This window comes from Pangasianodon hypophthalmus, chromosome 3, assembly GCF_027358585.1.
Source record: "Pangasianodon hypophthalmus isolate fPanHyp1 chromosome 3, fPanHyp1.pri, whole genome shotgun sequence".
NCBI classification, from domain to species: domain Eukaryota; kingdom Metazoa; phylum Chordata; class Actinopteri; order Siluriformes; family Pangasiidae; genus Pangasianodon; species Pangasianodon hypophthalmus.
Genome location: NC_069712.1, coordinates 14664799 through 14692713, shown reverse-complemented (window position 1 = coordinate 14692713; position 27915 = coordinate 14664799). Strand labels below are relative to the sequence as shown.

The following is a 27915-nucleotide window of genomic DNA, read 5'->3' as shown; positions in this document are numbered from 1 at the left end:
TTAAATTCATGTACATGTTTTTATAATTTAATAATTTTTAAGATGCCCCAAATTACTAATTACATGGTCTGGCAATTTGGGAGAGCATGGTTCAGTTTTACTGGGACAATATTAAAATGCAAGAAGTAGAGAGGGAAGAAGGGAAGGGATATAATGAATGTGTGGATGGTTGCATGAAACACACCACAGCAATTATTAAATGATGCATTGCATTTTTTGTGCTCTCTTATGAAGCAGGCGTACAAGGTAGACTGATAAGCCCAGAATGTTACTTAAGCCTACTACTGAGTATGCAGAGATTTATTTAGTGTACTATGTTCATATAATTTTGGAGCTTGATATTGATGTTTACATTTTTTAAAATCCTATGTAATACTGCTACTGCGTGAAATAATATATAAATAATAATATAACAATTACAATAACATAACAGAACTTAATATATTACCTTATTATCTCACTTTTTACCTTTGGTGTTTTTATTGTGATTTTTCCTAAATCTGTTCATACTGAAAACAGTAGTACTATCTAAACCTTTTATTTTTATTGCTGTACAAAACGCACTTACTTAGGACAACATTTTAATATGTAGTAAATCTGAATTAGTCTACTGTGGTCATACAATATTGGAATATGTTGATAATGAATTTGGAGAGTTTTTAAAAGCCTGTTATTGAATTTTGATTTTCTGATGTCATGAATATGCCACAATTAAACAACTGAGGATGAAACTAAAGGCCTAACTCAATAAAAATATGTGTCCCAAATTAGCAAACATGTAATTAAAAATGGCCTTCAGTCAGTCTGGACAAAAGGGTAAGCCATGCTTCTTCTGATCTAAACATTTACCCTTCACATATAGAGAGTAAACACCTTCAGAATTTCAGAAATGTATTATGTGTTGTTATTGATTTTGTTGTATTAATGGCAAGAAAGCCTAGACAGTTTGGAAATTCAAAACCTACCAATATATCTGAATTCACATGTGCAAAATTAACACAGACATTAGGTTTAGGCATAGCATGATCCTCTAATCTAGGATGTGAGTGATCCACGACCGCCATATATTTTTATGAAAAATTTTAAGACAGTATGTTTAAAATAACATCATTGGATTGTTAAGTAATTTAACAAACATAGCATATAATCAAAACAAGCCTTTCAAGAAGAGTTAATGCTAATGCAATGTTAATTTAATGTTCTTGATATTAGACCAGTTGGAACCAATTCATTTTTATTTATTTAGGTTTTTTAAACTCTACACCATTAGCAAAATGAAAAATAACCAAACCATACAAGACTGATTTATGCATTTTAATTACTTTGAATGAACATGATTTTTTTTATGGTCAAGGGAGATTAAGCGAATGCAAGACTTTTCACTGGGGAATGTTGAATAGACATAGCTTACACAATACTTCAGCTATGTAGCAAACTGCATGGGGACAAATGTTCTTTTCACTTAAGGTGTCATTCTTACAATTCATTCATTCTTATTCATTTCTTTCCACTGTTTCCATTCCTGAGATCTGACTTCATGTCTTAAGTAAACAATAGATTACAACGAGCTAAAAAAACAAAACAAAACAATGTGACGTGTATAAAAAAAAAAGAACACAAAAACAAGCAACTATATACACCTCCTACATTTTATAGCTTCATATTACCCATATGTAAACAGACAGAAATAAAATCAAGTAAAATCTCAGAGATTGTAGGTCAAGTGTTTTATAATGAAACCGTTTTATGGGCTTAAAATAAAAGTAAGGCACAATACCAAGAAAAATAAAAATGAGATTTTTTTCAACAAAGAGAAAATGTGATTCAATTTGATTCAAATGATTTTCAGACAATTCCTTACTATTAACATAAAAGATTAAAAGCAACAAATTTCTCACTCTATCATATTTGTACTGTCTTCAAAATTATTATAACCAACAGTAATTCTAAACAGAACATAAAAGTATAAAAATCTAAACTAGCATGTAGAGTGCAATGAGCCAATTATCAGTCACTGCTGATATAAGACCTGTGTGGCTAGAGAGGAATTTCTGCAGACACTGAACATTACCACTCTTTACATTTACAGATGTGCCAACATTGATAACAAGTAAATCTTAGCAAGCAGAGAGACAAAACAGAATTTTACCCCCAAAGACCCTAGCTTATGTCTGTGGACAAGGCAGCTTTTTTTTTTTTTTTCCCCAGATGTGTGCAAAGAAACAGTAAGAAGTCATCTGGTGAGACCACTACTTAAAAAGTTTCCCCCCAGAGACTATAGTCCCACTCAATTGGTTTCTACTGGTTCAAAAGACCAGACTTGTAAATTTATAGGTCAAAATTCACCTAGATAAAGTCAGCAGAAAGTGTAAGTAACCGCTACCCGAAGCAAATGAGAGACTGTGATGTCCCACGTCCTTTCTCCCTCAGTAAAATAACTATTCTGACGGGTGGATTTTACTTGTGTATTATTATTTTAACTGAAAATGCAGAACAAGTGTAGTTTCAGGTGTCTCCTATATCACCACAGGGTCATAAATTGTAAATATTGCAGATAAAACGTAGATGTTGGCACCTCTGCATTTTAAACAAGTTTATTTAAGCTACAACTTAAATCTAGCTCAGTTCACTTCATGTTCCTAGATGGAAGAGTGAATAGGTATTTTAATGTACACTCTAAAAATGTAGACAAACTCATTACCATAGATTTTGGTGGGGCAGGACAACATGATTAACAATATAGTTTCAAACAAAATGAAGTTAAGGGGCTATCACACTTTACCAGTGCTATAGGCTACAATCTAGTGAATCCCTGTACTAGGCAGCTGAGAGTCGACAACATACTGTCATTCAGAATGCCATCTCACAGCATCTTTCCCCATAGTCTTTGCATGGGAAACAAGGTCACTTGTGTATGCACACATTTCTCATGTACAGATATTATCCAATCCATACTCCCCTTTTACTATTCCAATATTTGCAGTATATTTTACAGTAGAAATAGTTCAGTATATCATAGATGCCGTCTGTACTTTATTAGATTTAATTCTGATTATGTACTATAAAACAAGATCTTAGGGTTGCCAGATTGGGCTAGTCTCCTGGCCGTTCCTCCTCCTACATTGGAAATGTTCATAGAGCTAGCATGGCAGCATCATTCTTTCCCCAGTGCGGCTCTATTAGCACTTTTTCCCATTTTTGACCACTAGATGGAATCATAACTCTATGGAAGTTAAGTTGGGCAATGAGCGAGCTGCCCCCTGATTGTGCAACATCTAGAAAGGCGAGCAATCAATGGAACATGACTTCTGACAAATAGCAATATATATTTTTTAAATCGTTAGTAACACAAAAGAGGTAATTAGTAATGGAGTTGTGAACAAGGACTTTATGAAGATTAATATTTGTTGAACGGCTGACACATCAGCTCTGCCCCACCTGCCGTTATGGACACCCACCTCTGGTTTAAGACAATCCAAGCTTTGCTGAGCAGTTAAAATGAACTGAAAGCAAACTTTAGGCACTGAACTTAAATGTCTGCTATTTTAGATGTACACTGGCTGAAGACATGTGTCCTGTGAAAATACTGACTTCCTAAATTATACAAAATGCTTAAAAACAACAAGGAAGTGAAAACACTGAGAGAGCAACAAACACCAGAACATCCTTTTAAAACTTAAAATGTTATTAGAGAACATTCAGACATTTGTTTACCAAAAACAGCATCGAGCTGTGCTCGAATCTTCAAACAGAATCATCTGAATCCTTCCCCTGAATTCTTAATGCCATAGTGTCCTTTGAGTTCCTTAAAATACTTTTTATTCTGTGTTTACTCTCTGCACTGCCCAGGGCTGTACTGTACCTTTTCCAAACAATGTGTAGAAGGCAGCACCGAACAGATTTATCCCAGCTGAGATAAAGAAGACTGTTCGCCAGTCCGCAATAGTGTTCTGAAACCAGAACAACAGATTAATACATTAGCCAGTGTAAACATACTGGGTGTCTGAAAAGTCAGGGACCAATGGAAATATATTGAGCAAATATGTCAATTGAATACGTTAAGCAAAATCCACAAAAACATGACACAATAGCTGAGAAAATATGTAGAGTGTAAGGGTGAACATGTAGAGCATATGTTATAAATAATAACTACTAAATTAATTATATGTTGTTTTACTCTCATTGGTTCCTGACTTTCTGGACACCCTGCAGATACGAGTGTCACTGCTGCAAGCAGTTTGTTGCATGACAGAAAATGAGATTATTATTGAGTTCTTAAGAACATACAAAACAAGTTCTTGGCAGGACTCATTTCATATCTGCTGACAGGTAAAATCAACATGAGTCAACTCAAATTTAAATGATCATGTTTAATTACTTAATGTCACACCACTAGGACTTGACACCACCTGTACCTATCCCGAAATCACTTGTTCCTCAGAATCGCCTGACTACAATGGATTTTCTAGATGATAGGAATTTTAAAAAGAATTTTGATGGGCTAGGGCAGGGGTGTACAATTTTATAAAGAAACAGCCAGAGTGGCTGGAGGATGTGATTCCAACTAAATAGGAACGAACATGATATGATTAAACAAGTGGCATGTTCCATTTAAAACTAGATACCCTTGAACTCTCAAGAGAATTTCTATTTAGAGAGGGCTCTTGTCTCAAATCAAAAGACAATTGTGTTCTATAATGTATAATGACTTAGGCCGTTTGTTCTCAACTAGTCCTCAGTCCCCTCCAAAAAGGTCCACATGTTTTGTTATGTTCCTGTGTTCCGAGGTGGGATAGAGAAAAAATGTGGACATCTGGAGGGCCCTGAGGACTGGTTTGTGAACCACTCACTTATGTGTTTTAGTTCACAAAACTAGTGTTGGGTTATCTTTACAAGGCTATAAATATTTGGAATATACAATAATAAACAAACTTACAGATTTGGTCAGTGATCTCGCTATCACAGGACCCACCATGCCAGGTATAGTTGCAAATGTGTTTGTGATTCCTAGCAATATTCCAGCATACCTGAGAACAGAACATATGGAGTGCTGCAAATTTATCATATAAATTACTTTTTAATAGTTTGGAAACAAAGGTTTTAATAAAATAAAATCCAATTTGTTACAAATACATATACAGGCATTCACTGAGAATGCCAGCATGCGTTGTCCTTTGCTTTTCTCTGTGCCTCTGTAAGCTGTGATCAAATCATGAAGCAGACAGACACTTTTACTATAAACAGATCACTTCATTCAATATCATTTAATGACTTTTTTTTCTATAAAAACTAAAAAATATCTTTTGTTTTCAGATTTATATTATGTACACTTACTATATAAGTGTTAGGGAATAAAATAATGGCTGAATAAAACCTGATAACTGATTCCAAACCTTTGAATGGTACTCTATGTTCAGTAAATAATGATCTATTACCAATTCTTGTTTTAAAAAAAAGACCTAAAAACTATGGTGGTCTTACGATGGTGCGATGTCAAGATGATTGATATTAAAGCCAGATGCAGAAAAGCCTCCCAGAGTCGAGGAGACAGTGAGGAAAACAACAGCCAGAATGTAGTTGCAGTCAGTGTATCCTGCTGCTACCAGGAACACAGCTGGTCCCACCATACCTAAACAATCACACACACCCATGCACACACACACACACACACACACAAACACATATACCTGTGATCTGACAAGAACAACTAAAGGAATCACACACTGGCTTTAAACTCTCGTCAGCACTCCTGCAGTGCAAGTTAAATTAGACATTCCACGACACAGCAGTTTCCATGCCGATGATCAGTTACTCACCTGCTATAGTGAAGGCCTTGCGCACAGTCACAGTGCGGAAAAGGCAGGTCTCCCTCAGGTAGTCTGCTAACTGGCCTCCTCCCATGGCTAGCAGCCAGCAACCCAAGTATGGCAGGGCAGAGAGCATCCCATTCTAACGTCACACACAGCAAAAGCACAGCACTCTTCTTAATGAGAAGTACCCACCGTTCACGCTGAACAACATACAATACTTATCATGCTTGTGTGCAATTTTTTGAGAACATCCCAAACATAAATACAGATGTGAAGTCTTCCCCTTAGAAATGAACAAGTCAGTGCCTTACATATGAAGATGCACTAACCTCCTTAATGCTGAAGCCCAGAATGTCATTCATGTAGGTGGGTAAGAGAGTCAGCAGTGTGTAAAATGTCCAGTTGTAGGAGAAGTGTGCAACAACTATGGCCCATAGTGGAACAGATGTGAGAATGGAAGGCCAGGGGATGTAGGCTGAAGTGGGAGACAGCTATACCGGAAAGACAAATACATATAATGTGTGTTCACTATAAATCAACTGCTCCATTAATTTTAAAGCAATTGATTCATACTTATTCGACTTATAATAGAACACCACATAAAGTACTTTAATAATATGTTATATATGTTTACCTCTTTTTTTAATGAAGCTTTTATGTAGCTCTTCTCAATCTCTGATATCCTTCTGTGTGTGTCAGGACTGTTACTGACCAGAAAAGCCCACAGGAAAAACCAAAGTAGCCCAATAGCCCCTGCAACAACAAAGAAATGGTACAAATGATGATTTCTAGAACTAAAGGAAAAATCTTTTCACACACACACACACACAATATATATATATATATATATATATATATATATATATATATATATATATATATATATATATATATATATATATACACACATACACACATACATATATATACATTCTTGAAGAATAAGAATAAGACATTAACCTCACCAAATATATAGAAGACGTATGTCCAATCCAGGTAAAAACATATCTGACCAGACAGAGGAAGGGCTACTACAGTACCGAGCTGGGCACCTAAAAAAAAAACAGATTTTTTTTTTTTTTACACTTCTATCCTAGAAAACACTACTACATGCACGTGTATACATGTCCAGTTCTACCTGCATAAGAGATAGTAAGCAGTCGACTCCTCTCCAAGGGTGGAGCCCAGGATGCCCACATAGCATGCATAGCAGGAAATGTCACTCCCTGAAAGCCCATAAAATGTACAGCATTAGCATCAAACTTTACACAGCTAAGCTGCACATACACATGTCTGAACAAGGACGCTTACCTCCCCTATGCCCTCTAGCACCCTGACTGTGATGAGATAACCAGCTCCCAGGTCTGCAGCCACAGGCGTTAGCAGGGTGAAGATCACAGTTCCCAGGATGCCAAAGCCCAGCAGCCACTTGGCACCATACTTGCGTGCCATGTAGCCACCCGGTATCTGAGTGACGATGTAACCGTAAAAGAAAGAGCCCAGGATCCAGCCCTGAGTCTCTGAGTCCCAGTCATACACACTGGCCTGGAGAAAGCAAATATCATCTATGTGCCATATTTACACATTTGCTATTCCTGAGTGTTTATGAAACATGTCAATGATTTATCCCCTGAAAAGGTCTAATATTTTAATAAACTGCTGTAGAGTTACTTTCTCAGTTTTCACCTAGAAACTCCCACTATCCATGAATGATTATAAACATATAAGCCTGACTCATAAGCATTAAGCTTATCTGAAATGAAATATGGGTAACACCACAAAATTTTTTTATAACTGCAAAGGCTGCAAGGACTTTCAGCAATGTGACTTGATTGTAGGAGTCAGCCTGGTAACATTAGCTTAGCTCATAATATCATGTTCAACAAAGGAAAAAGCATTTAACACACAACCCAAACCAATGACATCTTTGAAATCTGTGTGTTGTTCTAAATTTCAGAAGGAATATATAATCCAGCTCAAAAACAGCTACTTGCATTCATTCTCACCTGGATTCTCAATGTATTCCTATGTACTGTGCACGGGATAACTAGTCGGAAAAACTGTTGCTTTAAGTACTGATTATGTAGAGTTTTATCTTTGGTGAACAAATGAAGTGAATTATGGTGAATTAGTGTTGAGTTTGCTATCTAGAATTAGGTCATTTCAAAGCTCTGTCTAACTTCACTTAAGTTGTATTCACTTGCACTGTATATTAAGTGCAACCAGGGGCAAATCAAAGTGATTACAGAAATGCATCTCTCATTTGACATAATTAAGTCTGTGTATATATATATATATATATATATATAAAAATACTTAAAATACATAAACATAATACATTAAATAAATACACACACACACATTATATATATGTATATATATATATATATATATATATATATATATATATATATATATATATATATATATATATATATATACACACACACACACACACACACACGTGTATTTATTTAATGTATTATGTTTATGTATTTTAAGTATTTATACATACACATGTACGTGTATGTATTTTAAGTATTTACACATGTGTTTATTTTATTTTCTGTAATTACTCAAATGCTATTTTCATGAATTGGGCCACTCCTTTTTAAAGCACTAAAACCATGTACTGCTAATGAGCTTCACAGAAAATTTACAATACAGGTGTTTTGGTAAACAGAACTGTTCTTACTGTGTGGTTGTGTCTGGGCCGTGTCGGACTGGTATGCCTCGGGCACACAGAGCCACTGGCATTGGTACTGCTGCTACTGTTTCGCAGCATATCCACCATGGCCACACTGAGATTCACCCGGAGCGCGTATGCCACAAAAAAGCCATAGCATGACAGTAAGGCAAGGCCATAGCGTGAAGAGCATAGCACAGGAGCTGTGAGAACAAAAAAAAGTCTTTCATGTACAAATATACACAAGGATACCCTTAAGAAACAATAATTACTACCTGTGGACAATGTGCATAAGTCAGTACTTGTGGGTTATATATGAACCAACAAAAAGTCTACAGCCAAGGCCACAGACACACCCTAGCTCATTTCCTAGTTATTCTTGTAAAATATTTCAACTGCAGTTTAGATGTTGGTATGCAAACATATGTCAGTGATGAGGTGTTTTCTCATGACAGCTGCTTCCCTGAGAGTTAATGGGAAAAAGGTTAACTTACAATAAGTAAGGTCTGAAACAAATATTACAGAAAATACATTTGTATTAAATCAGAAATGAGTTACAATTTGCATTTGTAGGTCAGCATAATTTATAAATAAATGTTTGGAATGAGATTTGTGTTAGCTATTCTGGTTTCATCACTGGATATTACTAATGCACATTACTGTCTAACAAACAAGACAGTGCAGATGTTTGTACATTTTGTACATTGTACATTTTCTGATGTGAATTTCAAGTCTCCAGGACTTTCATAGCAGATTATCAGACTTTCTCCAGCATAATGTAGCCAAATCTTTGTAGAACCACAATGTGCCCAAATCTTTAAGTTATAAATGGGAAAGCTATAAAGAAAAGGTGCTAACTACATTTCTAATGGGAAGGAGTTGAATAATGTGAGGTCCTGAACTCAATGAAATGATCTTTCGGTGTACTTATGGAAGGTGTATTTGGCTCTTACTCTAATCACCAGAGCCTACAACAATATTTATACCCAACTTAAGTTAAATTTAAGTGCTGTTTATTCAAATGTTTATTCAAAATTAAGCAGAATTGAAATCTTGAAAACAGAACATGAGAAATTTTGCATTTTTTAAGATTTTCAAGCATCTCTATGTGCCCTGTTTCTTCTAGACATGCACTGCTTTTTGATATTTGCTTAAAAAAATACAGCTATGAATATATATATATATACCATTCAGGATATATGCATTAATAACATAATATTACACAGACAGGAATTTAGATGAAGCTAAAATGATTCATGTCTGCTTCTTGTCTGAACCTACACTGTCAATATTACACCACATACAACTACTTGAGTCATCACCACACCCCTCATGTTTCATCTGCTACAGTAAATGTAACAGTAAGTGTACAGTTATTTTTAGCTGAGTTCAACCTAATAAATAAGACATCAGAAATCAGACATCATTAGTCATCATTATTAGTAGACATAATAAATATTATATTATTTTCTCTATGCATATATATAATAAATATTATATTCTCTATGCATCTGCAGTGCAGTCACGGGTTTCTAGTGCCTAAATACAGCATGAGGGCAAAATAAAGTGCAGCACTACAGCTTCCTGTCCCGTGATGTGCAGAGCAGTGGTGGATGCAGCTGGAGTTTCAACATCATTTCGATCTTAATTTGTTTACAAACCAGTTATCATGCGCTATTAAATGACGTCATTACGAGGTCAGCTGACTTCTCCGGGCTCGAGAGCAATGAAAACAGGCTAACTTTGCATTATATAAAAATCCTTCAGACTGACCAGGTATAGATGTTTTACAAATTAAACAGGGATTAAAATATTATAGCAAACACCAAGCACCTAATGATTTAGCCAATGACAGAATGTAGGCTATGTAACGTGAATGAAATGGCTAGCTTGTTTAATCATAAAGTGGTGCACAAGGGACTATGCGACTAATACAGCTAAAGCTAGCTAGCTAGCATTCCCGCAGTCCAATTAAAACTTGACGGCAGTCTCTAGAAACGTATTGGCAAATATTCACAACATTGGCATATATGAATGAGAATGCGACCACTCAGGTTCTTTAGCTTGCTAACGCCACATCACCGGGTATCTCTTGTTTTGATTTTGCTCCGGAAATCAATTAAGAAAAAATACACATGCACATATAGCAGTCGTTCACCTCTTTTTATGCCGTCGTCCCTTTTCCGATGAAGCAAAGGCTGCTCATAATCATCAGTTTCTGTGTCTGATGCTATGCGGTCCATGGCTCACACAGTCTATGTGAACTGTTTACTTCCCGGACATCGACGCATCCCAATTACGTGTAAACGCAACGGCACAATGTGGGCGTGGCTTCACTCACAGAATAGCTATCATTGGTTCGTACAGTGCCACGCACCGCCTCTTTACGATGCGTCAGATACGGATCCGCCACTAAACACAGGTGATGACTAAAGCGAAATATGATACTTTCAGGGCTGGGGTATGTATCTTAGTGTTTCTGCTTATATAAACAGAGGTGTCGTGAATAGGCTATATGGCCAAAAGTATGTGGGCACCTGACCATTACAATTATACGAGCTTTTTGGACATCTGAGTCCAAAACAATGGGCATTAATATGGAATTGCCCCCTTCCTTTGCTGCTATAACAGCCTCCACTCTTCTGGGAAGGATTTTGGATTGTGTTTGTGGGAATTTGTGCCCATTCAGTCAAAAGAACAATTGTGGGGTCAGGCACTGATGTTAGACAAGAAGGCCTGACTCGCAGTCAACCCTCCAATTCATGCCAAAGGTGTTCAGTGGGGTTGAAGTCAGGCCGCTGGAGTTTCTCCACACCAAACTCAACAAAGCATGTCTTTATGGACCTCACCTTGTGCACAGGGGCACAATCATGCTGGAACATGAAAGTGCCTTTCGAAAACTGTTGTTACAAAGTTGGAAGCATACAATTGTCTAAAATGTCATTGTATGCTGTAGCATTAACCTTATCCTTCACTGGAACTAAGGGGCCAAGCCCAAACCCTGAAAAACAGCCCAGTCTGTGTTTGCCGCGTAAAATTTTGTCTTGGTTGGAAATGGTTACTACAGTAGTGTTAGCAACATCATCAGCGGACATGGCAAACAATACTTTTCAGGAATATAACTTTTCACTTAAAATATGAAAGCTCATCAATTGAAGATGAAAAGGAAGAAGGGATGCCAATTTCACCAGAAGCACCTTTAACTGTAAAGTATTAATTAATATGAGCTAGCAAGTCTATAGGCTAGATACAACGTTATGTATATGTTGTACATATAGTATTTCATTATTCATGCACCATCATTAATTGCTTTCTCCTGGTCAGGATCATGGTGGATCTGAAATACTGGGCGTGAGGCATGAGTACACCCCAGACTGGACCTAGCAGGGCACTATGCACATACACATTCACATATGGCAACATGGGGGGCAACATATTGTAGCCAATACCTCTTCTAGCATGTTTTGGCATGTCCGTTGGAAGGAAACTACAGATAGAAGGAAACCACACACAGAAGCTCTACACAGACAGTAAATTGAGCTCAGGATTGAACTGGGGACCCTGGGATTGTATAGTATTGAAATGAAGTGGGCAAATGGGTGAGAAAATTGTGAGTAAATAGACACAGTGTGACTGTGACTGCTGTTGAGATAGTGACACATGAGAGAAATAACATAAAGGACAGCACAGAGTAAACACCTTCAGAGCAGGTTCTCAGTTGAAAATGAAAAAAAAAAAAAAAGTCCTGGAGATTTTTGATGGGTTAAAATGACAACGTAAACTGAAAACTTTTGACACGTGGGGTGTCAATTAATAAACCTCCTAAAATAACCTTCCAAACATACAATTGTTTCGGGCAGTGTTTCAACACGAGTGTGTCAGGTGTGTGTGTCAGGTGTGTGTGTCAGGTGTTTGTGCGCGTGTGTCAGGTGAACACTAATGCTGCGTTTGAGGCGAAATTGCAACTTGTAATTCTCTGCCTCCAACCAGTAAAACACCCCCTCAACTTCAAATTTCAACTCGTCAACTTAGGGTAGTCTTCTCAACTACCAGTTCCTTCCCCATTTCCAGAGTGTCGTCATATTGACACGGCCACACACACTGTGAACAGGATAAAGTAGCCCTTTTCTACTTTTAAATTAGTTTATAGCAGTATTGGCTTTAGATTAATTAATATACACACACAGTTCTTGGTAAATCTATAACATTGACCATACCGATTGCTGTTTTGAGAAGGTATTCACAGATAGCAAAGGTAAATTTCACGTGGTTCCTTGCTTCATTGCACAGGGTAGCAGTTTGCGCACCTACAAACATGTTGAGGGGAAAACTCAAATATGTCAAATCCTTCCCCATCTCTTATCATTTTTTTTGCATTGCAAAGTAAGCCATAAAAATAAACAATGCACAGGGACCTAAAGGCCACTGGATGGTGCTAAAAAAACGTTTCAAGAAAATCTGCAAAGCAGACAATCTTTTCTCAAGAACTTACTGATAAGACATTTGGACGTGGAGGTATGTTTGAGGCATCTGGCAGAAGTAAGTATAAACATGTTTATGTGGAATAAATGTGTGTGATTTAATCACTATTTCCCAGAATCTGACTTTTCCAGTCATTTATGTTCACATGTATGTGAAAGCATAACATCTTTGCTCTCTCTTATTCTACACATGTTGGAGAATTTACCCTTTTCCCCAAATAGAACCAGCAAACAGTTTTATAGATCAAAAGGAGAGAAGTTTATTATTCCTCTACAGAGGGAGGTCTGAGCTGTGTTTAGTAGCACTCCTTCTTCAGTATATTTAACTTATAAATTACTAACATTTAAATCAGTCACATGTTACAAGTTAAAGAGGTCCTTCAACATGATGGGGACTGTAGGACAGATTATGGCAAACAAACTTTGGGAAGTTGAAAAAACAACAACAACATGCAAGTCAGTGGATTGGCTGCACTAAATTGCCCATAGGTATGAAAAAAAGTTAGGTATGTCCAGATATGTGTGTTTTTGTTACCCTGATGAACTAGCAACCGATCCAAGGTGCATTCCTTCCTTTCAGCCAGTGTTCCTGGGATAGGCTTCAGATTCACCACGACCCTGACCAGGATAAAACGCTTACTGAGGATGAGTTAATGAATGAAAAAAAAAAAAGACATGAGTGTATATATTCTTATTTTATTGTGTGCAAAATAGTATTGTTCATGAATAAATGCCACATAAAAAACTTACACTTATGGGAGTGCTAGTAGTGAAACATTTGCAATATAATACATTTTAACACATTTGAATTCAGAGGTTTTCTTTTTTTTCCAAAAAAAAAAAAATCTGTGATAATCCCTGCACAGATCACGTATAAATATATACTTATCAACCTTAAAATATCTAGTTAAAAATCACATTTACATTATATATTTAGACTTAAAAGACAATTTAACATCACGTCTTATGTTTTTCCTGACTGCCATGACTTGTTTCTGTCAATGCTACAGGGGTTAGCGTATTGCATTGATCTGGTCTCATTTTACCAGACAGCCTACTTATCAATCTTTAACATTTCTACCATTGATGTCCAGACATAAAAATGCACAGCACTTTAACAGGAAATCACACACTTGGTAAATCTCATTCTTTGTAGTTAGGCATACACTTATGATAAACAAAAACAAACAAACAAACAAAAAAAAAAACACAATTTAGTCAACTGTTACCTGATCAGAATTTACAGTAAAACGTGTATAAAATCCACTGCTTGAGATGTTCTTCCATTAAATATAATTCCATTCTTTTATGACCTTTCAGCTAATCCTTCCTGCTTTCTCTGCTGAACATTACATTCTACTCCTGTAACCTGCTCACTTTCAAACCACCTTCCTGTTCCACTGCACACTTTCAGAAACTTGCCAGCAAGGACCATAAACCACTGAGATGCAGCTCAGAATTATTCACACACAAGCCTTTAGCTTGTCAGTAGTACAGTATTCTCTACAACTTGGATTCAAGATTTTACTTAGATATATCTTCATTCCAAAAATGTTTTATAAATTAACAGGGATGGGAGCATAAACAACATGTTTGTGGACTACGGATTGACTACCAGCGCTGACTCATACGATTTCATTCACACAAATACGCATATGGTAAAACATCACTGGCAACAATGCCTGGTTCATAGTTGATATTCTTAACCAACAAATGCATGCATTATTATACTAATGATTTTTCATACATAAAAAGAAAGCAGTTTACCAGCAACTGCATAAAAACTGTTTTAAAAAATGTTAAAAAATTAGGTTTTCAGTATATAAAAATGCAAAGTGTAAAGTCTGATATAGATATCAATTCCTCCATGTCCTTGGCAGTGGAGTTGCTCATATTACATGACATGTCAGACTATGGGCTAAGCAGCTTCCTGAAGCCAGCCACCATATGAGCATTAGCAGGCTATTTAAAACATATCCAGTACATTTTGCCCTTTAAAAAAAAGAGCAGTCATACAGAGCACTGCATTGTTTATACTGAAGCACTATGGAATATCCTCAGCATAGAAAAACTTGAAACAGCTATTAAACAGGCCTCGCTCCATTATGAACATGCACATTCATACTAAACCTTCCCATCAGCTCTCTTGCATAACTCTTTTTTTATTGTATACAACATAAAAGTAGCTTCCTCAAATGTGATGCTCACGTTCCAGTTCCCAAAAGATTAAAAAAAGACAAAGAAGAGCTGAAAATGCAGCATCTGTCAGACACATCCTTCCTTCCTTCTTTCCTCAGGGCCCAGCATCATTTTCCGTTTCCTTCAGATGCAAACATTTCCAAAACAGCATAGTTGGCTTTGTGGTGCTGTGAAAAAAACTTGCAGTAATTAGGTAAGAGAGGAAATGCATGATAAACAGGCTTCACAGGCTTCAGGCTCAGACAGGCACTGAGTTGCCATTGAATTCATCTGCTGGAGCAGTGAGGCTGAGGTTCTGTATCCGGCGATAGACGAAGTAAAACGGCTGAACCTGTGGGCGACTGTGCAGCTCTGCTTTGATCTTTTGTGGGTGTGTGTCTGGGGCGAGCTGCTGCGTGCTGTCCTCTGTCAGCAGGAACAGGGCATGGTTGTCAGGGTCATGCACCTTGAACTTTTCAGCACATAACTGACACACCTCCTCTGTGGTAGCGTATGGTCGCACCTGCAGAGTTTTAGCTGTACAACCACTGTCTGGTTCCTGGAGTGCCACTCTTAGGTAGTTCTACACACAAAGAGAAAGCTACATTAGGTTTCCAAACAGCAACAGAAAACAAGTGATTACTAATCTTATAAACCTAATCATAATAAATTATAATACATAAAAATACCTTTTTAAACTATATTGTTAATATTATTATATCTTTATTTTTTCTTGGAGGTGGGCAAATTGTCAAAAATACCATATCATGATACTTGAAGACAACTTTATGTTACATGATACATATCACAATATCAAGCCCTTGGAAGCATATATTCAGATTTTCTTGGCAAAAAAAAAATTTATAGACATGATTAGATTAGGGTTGGGCGATAAAAGGGTTGGGTGACAAATATATCACAATACCTAAAGACAAAACAACAAAACTACTGGCAAAACTGCAGTGTTACATAAAAAACTGAGCCAATTCTTTAATTTAATGTCTACGAAAATAAATTAACACTGAGGAAAAGTTAAAAGAAATCTGTAAAAAAAAAAAAAAAAAAAAAAAAAGATTCAAAACTTTACAAAAACCTTTTTAGAAGATTCAAACTCCAAATAGTACAAAACTTTACCATCTAATAATCTGCTTTCAGAGTTTTTAACTAAAACATTTAAAATCTTATAAAGAAATATTGTGATACCTGTGATATATCAGAAAAGTGTATTGTGGTATATAAATTTATCACAAAGTCATCATTATATCATCATGTTGCCCAGTCCTACTGTAAGTCATTTGTCTCACATAGACTTCAGACAGACTTCTATTTTGACTATTTCAATCTTCACCAGTTCAGTGAGACTGTGAAGTAAAAACACAACCCAGATCATCTTATATGCTGTTTAGTTACTAAACCTTTTTATAATCTAATCTTATTAATGTTTAAGGTCACTGTAATTGTAGTTATATAACTTTAGCTGTCCCCACCCATGTCTTGAATGCAAGGTCACTTATGTTTGCAGGCGTGTTTCGCTTAGATGTTGTTTCTGGTGCGCATTCTAGGGTAAATCATTGATCAAGGATAGTGACATGACATACTGACCACCCTTACTTTGTCAAACATCTCATACTTTCAATGCTTTTTCTGCATCCAAAGGTACTTTTTACAGGGAAGTGAGTCAGTGAGTGCTCTTCATAAAAACTAATCTCTCCCAAACACAAACGATAAAATTTGACCCTGACCTACAATAAGGACATGAGTCATGTGTAGTATGTGGTGAATGTGTCACCTGAAAGTCGTCCACGGATGGTGTGCTGCGCTGAGCTGTGCGTCTGCGGTGCCACTGGTGGAGTGTGTTACGGGTTTCTGAGCTCAGCACCCGTGCAGCCTGCTCTTCCTGGAAGTTTTTAATGAGAGACATGGCTCCATATGCACTAGTCAAGTAGTATCCACCTACAAAGAAGGGAAAATTCTATTTTTAACTTTTTTTTTAATGTTCAGCTTAGCTACAATGTCTAAATAGTGCTTTTTGGATGTGGCGTCTTGCTTATGGATCAATAGTGAATGAGTGAGGTACCTTCTCCATGCAACAGAGAGGGATCCAGTAGCTCCATCATGTACTGAATCTCTGTGTCCAGCTCAGGCATGTCACATTGAGCCAACACATATGTCAGCATGGGTAAGAAGTCATCCGCCCCATACATTCTCCCTAAAACCACATACCCTATTAAAACCATATTAAAACTCTAAATAAAAACACGGTTGTAGTTTATTTACACTATTTCTTACCTGAATTGTCTTCCATGATAGTATAAATGAGCTTGCAGACACGGAGCAGTAGTGACACTTTTTTCTCAGGTGAATACATCTTGCTCATATTGTGGAACTTATGACGAATCTTCTCTATGGCCACAGGGTCCGGTGGCATGGCTCCGTCTACACCCATCTCTTGCGGCTGCTTGGTTTTGGCCAGAGCCAGGTTCTCCTTCAGCTGCTGCCAGACTCCACTGCTCACCTGGAAATTGTGCAGAGCTGCCTCCACCACAGGTTTCAGAGGCTTCAGGATGCACTTGTGCATGGCCTTCTCCAGTACCTGATCTGAAAGGGGGATAGAGGAACTGGTCAGAAATGGTCAGCACACACACGTGCCAATTGAAAGAGAAAATAACCTGCTGCAGCTGTGCAAAGTTAAGTAAGAGGATGATTCAGACAACACACACATGAAAAGGGTTCTCCCACACACATGAAAAGGGTAGAATTAGTCAGTGGAATGATCACATATTATAAATGCTAAATATGTGTGCTAAATAATGAAACCACTTTAAAACCAAAAAGGTTTTTTTCCCCACTATATCGATATGACTCTAGGAGCTATATTTAGAAGTGTTACAAACAGAAATTGCTGTAGCTGATAATATTTCCTTTTCAGAAAAAGGGGGGATTCATTCACTCAATATTTCCATAGTTTATTCTCCAAAACATTTCACAGAACAGTTAAGCCATGCATTAAAATGACGCCAGTAGACATGTTTTACCTCTCTTTGATTGTGCAAAGCTGGTTCAAAGCTCATGACAATATTGCAAAAGGGACTAATCATGCACTGGAAGTTAAACCACAAGGCTCTAGTAGCAGAATTTAATGTGTAACTGCCTACTCAGGTGACCAAGACTGCTGACTGTGAAGCAAAATGTGCTCAAGTCAGCTTAAGTATTTACTTATTCACTAGGGAAGTAAATGTCTCTTGGTCAGTTTTCAGTCATGTGATGTTTCTTTTCTCCCTTTCTCCTTCCCCACTCTGCAGAGAACCAGGTGATGTCATGTCTGTGATGCCAATAACTATATGCTAGGATATAATAAAAATGCAACATTAAAAATATGACATTCCTCAAATTATTTCATGCATGTTTACAGTATGCATTGTTGGGCCATTAAAGCTTTCAAGAGCTCTACTTAAAGGTGCAGTAGTTATTTTTTTATTCCTTAGTTGTACAAATAACCTGGAAGATATGTAGAACATGAAAAAAAAACAAAAAAAACAGTGGATTAAGTTGTGGCCTGTATCTGTATGGAAAATCTGTATGGAAAATGGCTTCTGGTCTGGAATGCTTGTTTGTGTTTGGATGTGCCTACTGTTAGTCATTTCATAGACACTTTACAAGCCACTGCCATGTAAAGACCCCGCATAATAAGCATAATTTAAAATTCATTAGAAATGCCGCAGGCTGGGAAAAATGTATGCATTCAACAGCCATTCTAGTTGCAATGATAATCAGATAAATATGCTAATTAACAGAACAATCTTCCATGAGGCCACTTGAATTTTAATTCATTTAAATCATTAATCTCTGACATTTCTAACATTTACTCATTATTCATACCATGTTAAACAACTTTTGTTGATATTCTTGCACCATGCCTTGACCTTAACTCCAACACAGTGAAAATATTATAATAAATTTCCTAAATGTAACCTGCCATTTTATAGAGCTATGAAAGTGGTTGTGCAACTCCCTGTTGTCTGTGCCTGAGGCATGCACAGTAAATGCACTGTCTGTTAGTTATGAGGCGGAGAGAAACATACAGCTCCATATTCTCAGCCTGCTGCCTTGCTCATGCTTTTCACATGCAAAAAATGGTGGGTACTCATGAAGCCCAAAGCTTGGAGCAGCAAGCATTGTGGGAGCCACTCCATATGTATTCAATTTGCACCATACATCTCACAGAGCAGGAATTAAGTAAGCTCTTCACCCCACTAAAAACTGGACTTGTGTGTCTATGCAAAATGTCATCCAGTTCATTTTTAATGTTTACTAGTAATAATCAAAGTGACCATACTTGTATTATCATCCTGATAATACAAGGAACTGATAAACCCTGTAACACCACAAGAACAGTTGCTACAAATAGAAATAATGTGTCTGCTTACACAAATCCTCATACATACAAGAGGCATGCAGTCCATTTAATTAAATGATTTTTCTGTCTTTTCTGGGGATAATGGAAATTTATAAATTTCCATTGCAATTATTCATACATGAATAAAAATGTAATTTAGTTCCTAATTTTGGTGAATGAGAGCAGCCTTGTTGTGCAAGGACAGTGACAGGACTAGGACAAAGATGAGACAGAGCTCACAGGAAAAGAACACTAGGAGATTAGTGTTAAACTAGGAGAAGCAATCAGTCAAGGCCAGCCTGAAGAGGCTGTCTTCTACTGCGTGCAAACTTTCGCCACAACAACAACCCCCCCACCCCCTAACCTAGCTCCACAGTCCAAAGCAGGAAAACAAGACACAGGCTTAGAGAGAAGTGAATCCACTGACGCCTCCCACACAAAAAAACACAACAGTTCATCGTAGTGAAATATGGCCACAAGTTGCGTCATTCTTCAACACACTGAGACGCACAAACAGAGTAAAAAAATCCCCCATTGTTTGCGTGAATCTTCACTTCCCTGAGATACACCTTTAATTTTTTTTCCCGAAAGGAACCCCACATAATTCAATTTCTATTCTTGGTTCTACATTTTGGGAAGTTTTAAAAACATTGTCAGCATACAGGAAACAGGGTTTCCTGAGGCATCTCAAGAGCAAGATATATCTTCTCCTGCTATCAACAAGAAGTGGGTTAAATAAACAGATAAGAACACTATATCTCTCCCAACTTAAAATAGACCTTGAGGGGAGACAGCTTAATCTGTACAGTCAACTACCTGATATGAGTTCATCTTTTATCTGTGGAGCCTAGGTGAAGTGACTGCACTTGCGTACATGAAAACCACTCAGTGCACACACATGCATTTCTATGCTGTGTCCTAGGGAAAAAAACTCTAATGAGTACAAAGTCCCGAAACAGAAAACAACAGTCCTTTTGTCCCCTCTTACTACATTCTCGACTTACATCCACCTACCCATTTACTAATAGGTCACAGTCAACAAGTGAGAGGGGCTGCCTCAAAAGCGCTAGCAGGGATTGGTGGAGAGCACACTGCAGGGGCAGGAGACACTGGCCCACTTGGCTGGAGAGATGTGCACAAAACATCTGGAGTGAAACATTTACTGGAGCACAGAGCCGACTGTTTATGCGCTAAGAGAAACGGAACTGGATTACATAGTGTCCTGTGGAACTCAAAACAAGTTAGAACTCAAAGCAAAATAAGAAAAAATGGATTGTACCCCTACCCCTAGCCCATCTCTGCTGCAAAAATGATAATGACCAGCTTCCATAACTGGACCACATTTCAACAGATAAAGGCTTTTATATACAAAAGAAAAACTAATAGCTCATAGAAAAGAAAAATCTGCTTTCACATGAATATACCTGCCAGCCTCTTGCAACCGTCACCTACACAGCTCATATACTAAAGCCTACTATCCCAATAAAACACATGCAGTTCTGTTAGGACCTGCATTAGGAGCACACACGTTTACTGGAAAATGAGTAATATGAAACCAGTTAGCACAGACATTCCAAACAGATGAACACTTCACAGCAGGTGCATTTAATAGCACAATATGATTGGTACATGATTTGTTAGCACTATGTGATAGGTGCAATCCTAAGTCGATTTAAATGTATATAAATCATTTTCTTTTCTCCATAATAAACAAGTCAGTGTTAGAGCTGCTTCTGCTTTTTTTTTTTTTTTTTAAATCTTGATGTCAGTCAGAAGTTGCCACTCAATGAACAAAACCAGTCTGTAGATATAATGCAGGCAGTAATTTTTAAAGTTAAAAAGAGGGAAATAAATTTTATGAAATAAAAATGTATTCAGTATATCACTAACCAAAAACTCTTCACACTGGTCAAATTTTTACATTTTCTATTAGGTATAGTCCTGAAAACTACAGGCTTTCCTTTTAATCACTTTGAGTATTCGTGAAAGTGAAAATGAGAAAACTGCATTTAAAGACACCATTCCACTGAAAGACGCCTCGCCTACCTCTACACTTACAACTTGGAGAAACAACGTTACTGCCAAATTTTAAAGAATTATATGTTTTCATCATCCACATCAGCCTTTGTTCCAGTGGCTGATGTACAACCTTGTGGCAATTAAAATAAAAGCCTCATCGTCATCTCTTCTGTAACTGATCATTGTCTGTTAACATTGGTGGGAAATAATCACTGATTAATTCAGTGAGTTCTGTTCTGTTGACTAAAGTTGTTGTTATTTTAATATCTTTTTATTAGGACATTTAAACATTTTAAAACTTTGTCTATGGCCATCTTTATCCAACAACTAGATCAATTTTGCCCAAACAACTTGATCAAATCAAGATCCTTCTATTGTGTGAGAAAAGCACACTTGGCTAGCAAGGTTTTAGACATCTTTAGTGAGACTGACTGCATTTACCAACGCTGTTGTTAAACAGGCTCCTTACCCGATATCTTTGCAGGCAGAAAGCCAAGTCAAGGTTAAAAAGTAAACAAAATAATAAAAAAAAGTCAACAAGATTTTGTTAAATGAATTTATGTTTTCTTAACATACAGATATGTTAAGAAAAACAAAATTTTGGCCAAAATCCAACTTTGCATTTTTTTTGGCTGTTTCCCAGAATTCATCCACAGTGACATCCAACAGTTTTTCTCAGACCACCACACATACACCAGATGTTTATAATATCTACTAACTAATTAGTTGTTGACAACAAACCCTTACATTGGCCATTATTTACAAATGCCTGATTTAACATACCCTATTTAGTTAAACAAGTCTGGGAGCAGAAAAAGGAGACAGAGGAGACAGGAAGCTAACAGACTGTGACTGGCAGTAAGAGAGTGATATGACTGATGGGGAAAAACATTTATGTGTAGTTGGGTGAGGAAAATATTTTTCTTGTATTTTCAATTATCAGAATAATTCTATTTGCTTTGCACTGAATCATTATCTAGATCGCGCTGTTATGAGTATATAAAGTGTCCTTACCGATCTGGTCCTCTGGAATGAGGGACTCAATGGGAGGGTTGAGCTCGGAGCTCTGCAGCAGGTAGGATTTCATTTGAGTCATGAACTGCCGGACGGTCTGCAGCAGCTCAAGGCCTGATTCATGGCAGCTGCAATTCTCCTGCATGAAACTCATGTAGTCCTGCACCAGGCAGCCAAAGTAGGTGCCTTTATTCTGGGACTGCTCTACAATCCTTTTGACTGCTCTTTTTTCAGGTGTCATGAGCGAGTTAAAGACGTCGCTGACCTTACGCAGATGTCCTTTGAGTGCCCGCGGCAGCACAAACGTGCCAGCGCTGTGCCGCTTCTTGGGCTTGAAGGGTGGCTCCATGCTCAGGTCCTGATCACTCTCCACACCAACGCCATCATCTTCCTCCTCTTCTTCCTCCTCCTCCAGGCTGCTGTCAGCTCTGGCGGGGCTGGCTGCTGCTGGCAGTGTGAAGCTATGAGTGTAGTCCAGAGAGTCAGAGGAGGAGGTGGAGATGCTAATGTCACTGAGTCTCTCTCGCCCCATGGGGCTGCCCTCCTCTGCAGGGCTTCTGCTTTCCACGGCTGCGTTCCTCAGCGCCTGCTTGGCCAGGCTCTGAGACACTGCCTGCTCAATGAACTGGTCCTCCAGTGCCAGGTGGCAGAGCTGAGCCCCTGCATCAGGCATACTGGGAGCTCTTTTTCCGCGGCAAGACGGCATGGGAATGGGTGAGCTGATCTTCTTGGGTGGCGAGGACGAGGGTGAGAGGGAGCTGAACGAGGAACTCAGGCGCCCCAGCAGGCCAGTTTTCTCCTGGGGCATTTTGATCCAGCTGACGCCAGTCTCAGGCATGCTCTTCTGCTTGACTGGGACGGCTGGTCTATGCGGAATGGTGCGGGGTGGGGGTGGTCGGGGTGGAGGGGAGCGGGACAAACTTTTTTCTCTATTTACGCCCTTGTTTCTGGTGTGTTCTGCACTGATCGCTCGGCGAAGGATGCTCTGAGGCCTTGTATGGCTTTTGCCCTGAGTAGAGGAGCTGCTGCTCTGTGAAAGTGCACAGTTTTCTCCAGATGCTGCTGAGGTGTCAGTCTCTGTGGAAGCAGGTTCAGAGCAATGTGTCTGTAGGAAGAGAGGGTTAATGAAGCACAGAGCCCCGTTTGACTGACTGCATTCCAGCTGGGATGGCGTTCGAGTGCGAGGGACGGGTGTCAAATTGTCTCCAAGGGATGTCCTCTGCACCGCCTGCTTCACTCTCTGCTGGACAGCCGATCCATCAGTCACGGAGCTCTTCTTCTTTTGAAACAGTTTAGAGTCCCAGAACCCTAAAGGAAATGAAGAGAGCCAACAGCCAACAAATCCACAATGTCATATCATGTAAAAAAGTTTTAAAAAAGTATAAAAGATAACAGAATAAAAGATAAAAAGGTGCTCTTCTTATCTACTCATAAAGGCAATAAAAAGTTGGCCAAGTCATATTTAATTCCTTGATGAAAAAATGTTATTCAAGCTCAATTAATAATAATCATAATATCTGAGAAAAACTATTAAGTCAAAATTGAGTAAAAAAAAACCAAACAAAGTCATACAGTAAATCAACACACGCGCTCTTGTCACAAACTAACACAACTATCCCACAGTGTAAACATGAAAAGCCGAACCGGAGGATTGACCAAAGAAAAAGCATTAATTAAAAGAGAAGAAAGCATGTTAGTCATAGCAGAATCAAGGACTAAAACCCACACTTACAGGAATTAAGTAAAAATCTTCCTCTCTGTGTGTCTTTCGGAGGGCACGATTAAAAACATCTATAGCTCATAGCTCCAACTTAGCGTGTGGAAACAGGAGTGCGGTTCACACACATACTGAATGGTATGAGTCATGCATGCTGGAGAGTTGGTGGGAGGAGCGCAGACACTGCTCTCTCTTCCCACTTTTTCCTCACTCACACGTTCATTCTAAAGGCCGCCCCTTCAAATGCATTCCACACACCCTATATGCAAAACAGATTTTTTTTTCACCTTTGTCCAAATGGAGATATACTTCTACCAATATAATCATGTAGTATGGACACTACTTCCATCTTTACTGTTAATCTCATTTCCACTCATTGTTTATATAGCTATAGGTCAAACAGGTTGGAACTTATCAGTTCCTCACATGTGAAACACCTGGGTGGTATGTGTGGTTGTATCACACACGCAATCAGTCTGTATTTCTCCCAGTCTTTATTCCTCTCATTGTTTATGTCAATTAATTAATCTCTTTTCCTGTTTTTCTCACTTACTCTGCTCTATTTCTCCTCTTGGCTTTACCACCCAGTGTCCTCAGTTTCCCCTGAAATTTCCTACTTAGAATAGAAAGCCAGGCTGAAACCTGACCGGCACCACCTAAAGCCTGAATTTCATCACAGCCTCTAGGTGGGGCCCATTTTGGCAGTGATCCCAGTATGAAAATTTCCACATTGCTGCCTGCAGCAATCTGTGCTGTACTGGTCTGTATCCTACAGTACTCCATTACACGACACAGGCACACAATGTGTCTTAAGACTGAAAACCCTTTAACTCTGTATTCTGATTTCACAGATTCTATTTTCTGTATCAAGTGGCAACAGTCTTCCTCAAGTTTCACGTCTCTACAGCACAATATGCCTTGTCTTTCCTAACACTTGCCTTGTTTTTTTCTGTAATTTGAGCTCTTTCTTTTATGAACCACATTATGAAACCATCCGAGTTACAGAAACATTCATACCACAGAGTCTCTCAAGAAACACCACAGTTCAAACTGTAGTTTATTCAGGTAAGTAAATGTCATTTATTATCCTCTCCTGTATTGCCGTCAGTCAGGTGTAAGGTAATACGTCAAGTGAAGTGTACTATTACGCTTACTTTTACATTACACAATCTTTTTCTAGTGAACCATATACTTTATAACAGCCCAGAGCCACAAGAAACGAACTTCTCTTAGACGAGTTCCAGCAAGTGACGTCATCAAAATGTGTCACCCACATGAGAAGCATGTTCAGAAGTCTGTACATGGAAAGTTGAGCCATCTGCTGCTGTTTTCAGGATAAATTACCTGGCTTACGAACTTGAACAGAATATGAAATTAGAATAAATACAGCCATATAAAAGCTTTCTCTAAAAAAAAATCAGTAAAAAAAATTCATACTCTATCAAATCTATTATCACGAACAACCAGTGAGCTGATGAGCAATTATCAGATGATACTTTGTCAAATTAAAAGGAAAGGAAAACAGACTGGAAAAAGACCTACTAAGCTTAAAGTAAAACAAATAGAGCATAGGTCAGCAGGGGAAAAAAAGCAGAATTAAAAGAGTGTATTGAAACACTGGCAATAAGAACACACTCAAGAGCACAGTTCATAAGTTAACTGAACTGCCTCAAAGCAACAGAGCTCTAAAACAGCACCCATCCTCAACCAGTCACAGATGGCTCACTGTATTTATGACCTCAAACCTGATTCATCCCCCTCAGACAAACACTCCTGAGGTTTATCAGCTGAGTTTACATGTAACTGATGTCTTTTCTGGTTTATTTACACGCGTAATTGTTATGCAATCATCACAATCATAATAGTCACAGAACTATAACTTCTGAATGGGTCACAAGGCTTCATAAGAAGGCACACTCATTGATGCTTGAATAATAATAAAAAAAAAAAATAAGCAAAAGGTTGAAGATAAATGCTACTTACCTATTCCTAACTTGGCTACTTCTTCTAGATCAGTAGTAGTCTTTGCAGCAGAGATCGCCTCAGGAAGCTTCAGCGTAAATGGGAGAACATCCCTACAGAGAAAAAGCACAAGCAAAAGGCACTAAGGGCATAAAGTGTACTAACAGGGTCTAGAGGGTTCTTAAAACCTTATAGAAACTCTGCTTTTAAGGGGAAAATAAAGAGAGACAGAGGTTTGGTGCTCCGGCTGTGAATCTTAGTATGTGAAAAGGCTGATATACAGAGGCTTGTGTTTGGCTACTGTGTGGCACTGACAAAGAGACAGGCTCGGCAAGGCAGGGAGACCATGCAGAAATGCACCACAGGGTATAATAAGGGTTGCATGGTACAATAAACTTGCAAAGCAGGATAACACAAACAATTCAGCATTAAACAAGGACACATATTCAATGATTTATGTTTTTCGGGGCAGTTGAACCACCGACACAGTGTCATTCAATTACATTCTTTTGGTCTTGTAGTTTCATATGGCTGGCACAGACTGGGTGGGATAAAACAAATGGTTTTACTCTAACAATCCTTTTGTTCGTAACTGGGCAATCAAAGAGAAAGAAACTGACAAAAGCAGCAGCAGCTCACCAGGTTAAAGAGTTCGCAGTAGAAACCAGATTGGCACAAAGGCTTCAATCAAGTGAGAGGCAATGCTGTGTCAAATTTAGACCAGAGGGCTGGGAATCTGACATAATTTTGTAACACAATACCTATTTCAAACTAAGACACCCAGGGATGATGAGTTATTACAACATAAGCTTAGATAACTGAGTTCAAAACAAACCTGTTAGCTTACTATCCACATGATTTTAAGAGATAAAGGTAAATAATTATTCACTAGAACCTAAAAGACTCCACCTCAGGTACTGGTACTGTGAATGAATGTAATCATTAAATGTAACATAAAGCAAAACAACAAGAAATGAGCATGATAAACACATTAGTGCCAACATATGCATTAGTTGCCTGAAAATGTTTTTCCATAAAACACCATGTTATACTGTTCACTCGCTCTCAAAGAATTTGTAGCAAGGCTTTTTTGTGTCTATTGTTTAGTGATGTAGATCCTCTTACCTGCTTATACAGCAAAAAGCCACCAGTCGAAAGAGATCGGCGAAGCTGATCCCTGACCCCTCCAAGGAGAAGGCTGAAACACACACATAAAGACATACACACAAGAATTTAACACCACTAGCTGTAGTAATGCACAGCGAAGCTAGAAAAGTTTGTGTTTGCTCCACTGTGAAAGTCCACGTATGCGTAAGTACCTCCCTCTGTTAGAGAAATATGGGACAAATAGAGGGAGAGAACCAAATTTGGGTTAATGCAAAACAGATGTGCTAACTGGCAGCAAGTTATTGTGGAAATGTCATTATCCCTGTTGTTCAGCTTTAATAAAAAGTACCAATTGTCAAACAACAGTCTGAAATTTTCACACAAAAAGGGACATGATCATTTTTAGGAGTGACAAAGGCAAGCGTTAATCTTGCTTTAAATATCTTGTGAGAAGTGTAATTATGAATGCCTTAACAGCTGCTATGCAAAATTCTTTGGGTATTGCAGGAAAGAATATGTTACATTTAAGATTTTAAGCTCCTTTT

At 38.0% G+C, this 27915-nt stretch overlaps 2 protein-coding genes across 2 annotated transcripts in view; both read right to left on the bottom strand.

Annotated features, from left to right (window-relative positions):
* Window positions 1-1299: 1299 nt before the first annotated feature.
* Window positions 1300-10804, bottom strand: slc17a5 (solute carrier family 17 member 5). The gene is made up of 11 exons (XM_026944267.3): window positions 10655-10804; window positions 8506-8699; window positions 7122-7355; window positions 6949-7036; window positions 6776-6862; window positions 6445-6563; window positions 6140-6301; window positions 5817-5949; window positions 5482-5629; window positions 4937-5027; window positions 1300-3950 (listed from the first exon to the last, which is right to left on the bottom strand). Exons 1-11 carry the CDS (start codon window positions 10737-10739, stop codon window positions 3819-3821), a joined length of 1473 nt encoding a protein of 490 aa, XP_026800068.1. The 5' UTR covers window positions 10740-10804; the 3' UTR covers window positions 1300-3818.
* Window positions 10805-13659: 2855 nt separating this feature from the next.
* rin2a (Ras and Rab interactor 2a) overlaps window positions 13660-27915 on the bottom strand; it is a 32180-nt gene continuing 17924 nt past the window's right edge. The window contains exons 6-12 of the mRNA XM_026937917.3: window positions 27389-27461; window positions 26285-26376; window positions 22585-23892; window positions 17445-17753; window positions 17233-17364; window positions 16945-17108; window positions 13660-15738 (exon numbers count right to left, since the gene is read on the bottom strand). Coding sequence (XP_026793718.1) covers window positions 15415-15738; window positions 16945-17108; window positions 17233-17364; window positions 17445-17753; window positions 22585-23892; window positions 26285-26376; window positions 27389-27461 — 2402 coding nt within the window. The 3' untranslated portion in view covers window positions 13660-15414. The remainder of the gene's footprint in view (window positions 15739-16944; window positions 17109-17232; window positions 17365-17444; window positions 17754-22584; window positions 23893-26284; window positions 26377-27388; window positions 27462-27915) is intronic.

Bases quoted from the DNA above. Each gene is read 5' to 3' on its own strand.
- slc17a5 (XM_026944267.3), bottom strand. From the start codon at position 10,739: ATGGACCGCATAGCATCAGACACAGAAACTGATGATTATGAGCAGCCT. The intron at 6,863-6,948 runs GTAGAACTGGAC...TTTTTTTTTTAG, and splicing joins GCTTACTATCTCTTATGCAG to GTGCCCAGCTCGGTACTGTA. The intron at 6,302-6,444 runs GTAAACATATAT...TTTCCGGTATAG, and splicing joins AAGCTTCATTAAAAAAAGAG to CTGTCTCCCACTTCAGCCTA.